Source organism: Solanum verrucosum, unplaced genomic scaffold (genome assembly GCF_900185275.1).
Source record: "Solanum verrucosum unplaced genomic scaffold, falcon-dt-bn FXZP01000306.1, whole genome shotgun sequence".
Lineage (NCBI taxonomy): Eukaryota > Viridiplantae > Streptophyta > Magnoliopsida > Solanales > Solanaceae > Solanum > Solanum verrucosum.
This window is the reverse complement of record NW_026020398.1, coordinates 347,575-353,574: the sequence shown is the minus strand read 5'-3', so window position 1 is coordinate 353,574 and position 6,000 is coordinate 347,575. Positions and strand designations below refer to the sequence as shown.

The 6,000-nt window shown below is 32.1% G+C and overlaps 1 protein-coding gene across 1 annotated transcript; it reads left to right on the top strand.

Annotated features, from left to right (window-relative positions):
- Nucleotides 1–217: 217 nt before the first annotated feature.
- On the top strand, nucleotides 218–1,841 carry LOC125839411 (uncharacterized). Its single transcript, XM_049518393.1, has 2 exons — nucleotides 218–858; nucleotides 1,145–1,841. The coding sequence occupies exons 1-2, from the start codon at nucleotides 218–220 to the stop codon at nucleotides 1,839–1,841; spliced, it is 1,338 nt and encodes a 445-aa protein (XP_049374350.1).
- The last annotated feature ends 4,159 nt before the right edge of the window (nucleotides 1,842–6,000 follow it).

Below are 6,000 nucleotides of genomic sequence, written 5' to 3'. Positions count from 1 at the left end.
AATTACAAAGTATCGCAACATTCACTCATGTGGGGCACAACACCTTACAAGTCATCATCCACATGCCTCAGCAGATGTCATTGCAGAATACATACAACCTAATTACTTGAATGGAAAAGGTCCCTCCACAAAAGACATAAAAAATATAGTGCAAGCAGATTTGGGCTGCAAGATTAGCTACCGGAAGTGTTAGAAAAGCAATGATATAGCAAAGGCTATGATAAGAGGGACATCGGAGCATGGATATGCAGTTCTAGATGGTTATCGTCATATGTTTATGACTATAAATGAAGGAAGCAAGACATCGTTAAAGCTTGATGACAAGGGAAGGTTCAAATATTTTTTTGCATCTTATGGAGCTTGGATTAGGGGGTTTGTGCATATGAGAAAAGTTTTAGACGTTGATGGAACATTCTTAAGAGGTCGTTATGATGGAGTTTTGTTATCTGCTGTCGCACAGGATACAGAAAATCATGTTTTTCCTGTTGCATTTTGTGTAGTAGATAAGGAATGTGATGCCGCATATGAGTACTTTTTTGAGAAATTGTTGGACATAGTCCCTGATACTTCAGAGTTGTGCATTATTTCTGATAGGCATCCAGGCATAGAAAAAACACTATCAAAATTTTACTCTGAAGCATACCATGGATGTTGCACGAGGCATCTTGGTGAAAATGCCCGTAAAAATTTTCATTGTGGAGCTTTTCTTAGACATTATTACCATGCAACAAAAGCATATCGGAGAGATGTGTTCCATGACCATTTTGAACAAATCCGAATTATCAATGCGGAGGTCGCTGATTATCTTGAAAATGTTGGGTTTCACAAATGGAGTAGAGCATATTTTCCAGGAAACAGGTAAACTTTCTTACTAGTTCAAACATAAATATTGCAGGTCTCTAACAATTGTTGTAGTTGTTGGAATAATTAGTATAGTTGTTCGAACAATTATTGTAGTTGTTGGGACAATTATTATAATCGTTGGAACAATTATTATAGTTGTTGGACAATTTTCATAGTTGTTTCAACAGCTGCAGAAGTTGTGGGACATTAAAAACAGTTGTTTTCAAAACTACAATAGTTATTAAAAATCTGCAATAGTTTGTATTTTAATTTTTGATATTTTTGAATTTTTATATTTCAGATATGATGTATTGACCTCAAATATTGCTGAGTCAGTTAATGCAATGTTCAATGAAGCAAGAGAATTTCCCATTATTGCCTTGTTCAATGATATAAGCAAGAGATGGTCGGAAAAATTTCATGAGAGAAGAATGGCATACGCCAAGTTAAAAACCACATTCGTTCCTTCAGCTGAAACTAAAATAATGGCTAATAAGAATCTGGGAAATAAATTATTGGTCCATCAAATTGATGAAGACACCTTCAGCGTCACCGCGGACAATGAAATCGCAATGGTCCATTTTCGAAGTAAAATATGTTCGTGTCGAGAGTTTGACTTGGATAAAACACCCTGTCAACATGCTATGGCTGCGCTCAGACACAAATTTGGAGATGAATATGGCAAGATGATTTATGAGTACTCTTCTCCGTATTATAAGGTAGAGTCATATATACTTGCATATGCAGATCCAATCTATCCAGTACCAGCTGAAGAATTTTGGAATCTTTCTCTGGAAATTTTAGAGAGAGTAATACCTCCACCTGAAAAGAAAACTAAACTGGGAAGGAAGCGGCTGAAACGAGTACCTACTATAGGAGAAGTGGTTTCAAAGAAAAGAAATAAATGCTCTCTATGTAAAAGATTTGGCCACAAAAAAACTTCATGTCCTACGAGATCGAATGAAGTTGCAGGAACAAGTAATGGTGTAGTTTCATGAGTTATTATCGTATGCATAACATGTATTTACAGATGCTATGATTAGTTCAAACAATTATGTAGTTAAGATTTTTATTAGATGTATACCAACAACTTCAAAAGTTGTTGGACAACGGATACAGTTGAAGGGGTCAAGTTTTTCAATTAACTGCACACTATTAAACAACTTTTTAATTGTCCAACGTCTTCTCACAGTTGTCCAACAACTTCGCATAGTTGTCTAACAACTCTAATAGTTGTTGGGACAATTTTTATAATTATTAAGATTACTTCGCATTGATATTGAAGATCAATAGAGTTATTTTGTGAATTATTAAGTATAAACTAAGTCGTTTAACAATAATTGAAGATCGATCGAGTTATTTTGTGAATTATTAGTATAAACTAAGTCGTTTAGTAAAAATTAAAGATCAGCCGAGTTATTTTGTGAATTATTAAGTATAAACTAAGTAATTTAACAATAATTGAAGATCGATCGAGTTATTTTGTGAATTATTAAGTATAAACTAAGTCGTTTAGTAAAAATTAAAGATCAATCGAGTTATTTTGTGAATTATTAAGTATAAACTAAGTAATTTAACAATAATTGAAGATCGATCGAGTTATTTTGTGGATTATTAAGTATAAACTAAGTCGTTTAACAATAATTGAAGATCGATCGAGTTATTTTGTGAATTATTAGTATAAACTAAGTCGTTTAGTAAAAATTAAAGATCAACCGAGTTAATTTGTGAATTATTAAGTATAAACTAAGTAATTTAACAATAATTGAAGATTGATCGAGTTATTTTGTGGATTATTAAGTATAAACTAAGTCGTTTAGTAAAAATTAAAGATCGATCGAGTTATTTTGTGGATTATTAAGTATAAACTAAGTCGTTTAGTAAAAATTAAAGATCGATCGAGTTATTTTGTGGATTATTAAGTATAAACTAAGTCGTTTAGTAAAAATTAAAGATCAACCGAGTTATTTTGTGAATTATTAAGTATAAACTAAGTAATTTAACAATAATTGAAGAACGATCGAGCTATTTTGTGGATTATTAAGTATAAACTAAGTCGTTTAGTAAAAATTAAAGATCGATCGAGTTATTTTGTGAATTATTAAGTATAAACTACGTAATTTTGTGCAAAACAACTAAAGAATTAGAGGAACAACTAAACCAGTTGCAGGAACAACTAAACTAGTTGTAGAAATAATTGAACCAGTTGTACGAACAACTGAAGTAGTTGTAGGAACAATTGAACCAGTTGTACGAACAACTGAAGTAGTTGTAGGAACAATTGAACTAGTTGTACGAACAACTGAAGCACTTACAGGGACGATTGAAGCAGTTGTAGAGACAATTAAAGTAGTTGATAACAAAAACACAAAATACTGAAATAATTACATTAAAAACTAACACAATAATTTCATTGATCCAAATGTTTTGTCAATGAAGTACAAAAATCAACTTTGTACACAACTACTCTCTCAAGGAATTAATTCCTTCTCAAGCACAGCAACAACATATTTCATCCTAAAATTATCCACCTCGATCGAGTTATTTTGTGGATTATTAAGTATAAACTAAGTCGTTTAGTAAAAATTAAAGATCAACCGAGTTATTTTGTGAATTATTAAGTATAAACTAAGTAATTTAACAATAATTGAAGAACGATCGAGCTATTTTGTGGATTATTAAGTATAAACTAAGTCGTTTAGTAAAAATTAAAGATCGATCGAGTTATTTTGTGAATTATTAAGTATAAACTACGTAATTTTGTGCAAAACAACTAAAGAATTAGAGGAACAACTAAACCAGTTGCAGGAACAACTAAACTAGTTGTAGAAATAATTGAACCAGTTGTACGAACAACTGAAGTAGTTGTAGGAACAATTGAACCAGTGGTACGAACAACTGAAGCACTTACAGGGACGATTGAATCAGTTGTAGAGACAATTAAAGTAGTTGATAACAAAAACACAAAGTACTGAAATAATTACATTAAAAACTAACACAATAATTTCATTGATCCAAATGTTTTGTCAATGAAGTACAAAAATCAACTTTGTACACAACTACTCTCTCAAGGAATTAATTCCTTCTCAAGCACAACAACAACATATTTCATCCTAAAATTATCCACTTCATTGTCGTTAAGGCAACTCATATCTGTCCCAGTAAGCAAGTGATCAATAAAAACACAGGCATATGGTCCACACGTCGCACGAGAATTGTTACTTGGCACATTCTTTAGACGCTCATATGACCATGCATCATTCAAAAAAAATTCAGACAAATGATTGAACATCCCGCTTTGCTTGAGTAGTTTGGGCCACAATTCGAGAATGGGCTAAATCAATGTAAGAAAAGTCGGCTCATCACACATATGAATATTGCAATCATAAACTTGAATCAAGCCCTTCTCCATCAAAAATTCAAGTGCAATAAAGTGTGTATTCTTTATGTTCATCACGGTGTAAATTCTTTTTGCTCCATTCCACTTTCGGCCATATGGATAGGGAATTTCACCCTTACAGTACTTGAGTATGTCACCGTCCATCTCAAACGATGTGAGTGCCTCATGCATTGGTGGAGAACCATCCACTAAACTCTTCTCTCTCAAGTTGTTGTACTGATCATACAAGGTGTTGTAGAAATTTAGATCCAAAGTAAGATCTGTTTGGTCATAGTGCTTGGGATACCAAATCTGTCTCTTGCGCATAAGGGGCAAGATCTCATCAACATGCTGCCAAAATAAAGTTGAGAGTCAATTCAATATCAATAAATTATTGTATAAATTAAAAATATAGTAGTATTTACCTTGCACTCGAACAAAAAATATGGATCAATCATGCTCACCAAGTCCTGATAATTAAATCTACCATTCAAATACATTTTTCTTTCCTCTTCCTTTTTGCTAATGAAGACACTAAAGATCTCTCTTTTCTCCACATTAAGAGGTTTGTACAAACTCACTTCCAATCTACTCTTCATTGCATTTTTGGCTTTGGAAATCATGGCCAACCTTATTTTTAACGCAGGAGTATAAGGAGATTTTCTTGCATAGTTCGAATATATAGTCCTCTTTGATTGCTGCCCATCTAATTTGTTGACAAAGATTTTACTTCATTCAAAATAGTTTCATACTTATCACAATATGTTTCACATTTACAGCAACAATCAATATTGAAGGCATTCACATTTGTTGTTTTTATCACACCAGGGGTATCTTTTCCCCTACCAAGATCAGCTAAATATGATTCATCTCTTCCTACTCCACCAAAAGATCTACAAGTATCTAAAGCAATCTGGCCATCACCGTCTCTCTCAACTTCATAATTTCTCGCAACACTATTCTCTCCACCAGTTATCTCAAGACCTTCTTCAACAACAGTTATATTCAGTATAGCTGTTACAAGTGCCAACTCTTCTTTTAAAGCATCAATTTTTGGATCCGAACTATCTTCATATGACTCAATATCTTGAACATAAATTTGTTCCTTCTCTATGTTTGTTGGAAAAAGAAAAGGGTGAACAACTTGATTTTGCATCTGCATTTAAAAAAAAAAGTTATTCATAATTTAAAAACAACTGAATCAGTTGTCCAATTACAACTTCAGTAATATGTGATTGTGGAAATCACTTTTATTGTTGTTGGACAACTAAAGTAGTTGTGGAAACAAGTTTAGTTGTCTTATAATTACAGTAGTATTTCAATATTGCATAACACAATTAATATTATATAGATATATAATATTTTTGACATAACTAATTTAGTTGTACAATAATAGCTAAGTTGTATGTTTACAACTTTCACTGTTGTTGGACAACTTGAATAGTTGACGGAACAACAAGTTCAGTTGTCCAATAATTACACTATTTGTTTAACTTTTGCATAACACAACTACTAATATTATGTAGATATAATCTTACTTGTTCTTTTGTCTGATAAATAGGATCAATATTTGTCTTGTAAGCAGGTGTTCCAGCCATCCTTTTAATCATTCTTGGAATTGATTTTTCAGGTGAAGAATCCTTGGCCAATCGTTGAAGTGCCGGAATAGCTTCAAACGCCCAAGCCTACAATATAATATTAAAAATAGCTTAGTATAGATAATAAAGTCAAATAATAATTTAACTAAAAATTATAAAATAAAAACATCAATTTAATTA

What these genes read in the sequence shown, in the direction of transcription:
- LOC125839411 (XM_049518393.1), top strand. Translation starts at nt 218, where the DNA reads ATGATAAGAGGGACATCGGAGCATGGATATGCAGTTCTAGATGGTTAT. An exon ending in GCATATTTTCCAGGAAACAG is followed by an intron (nt 859 to 1,144) that starts GTAAACTTTCTT and finishes TTTATATTTCAG; the next exon opens with ATATGATGTATTGACCTCAA.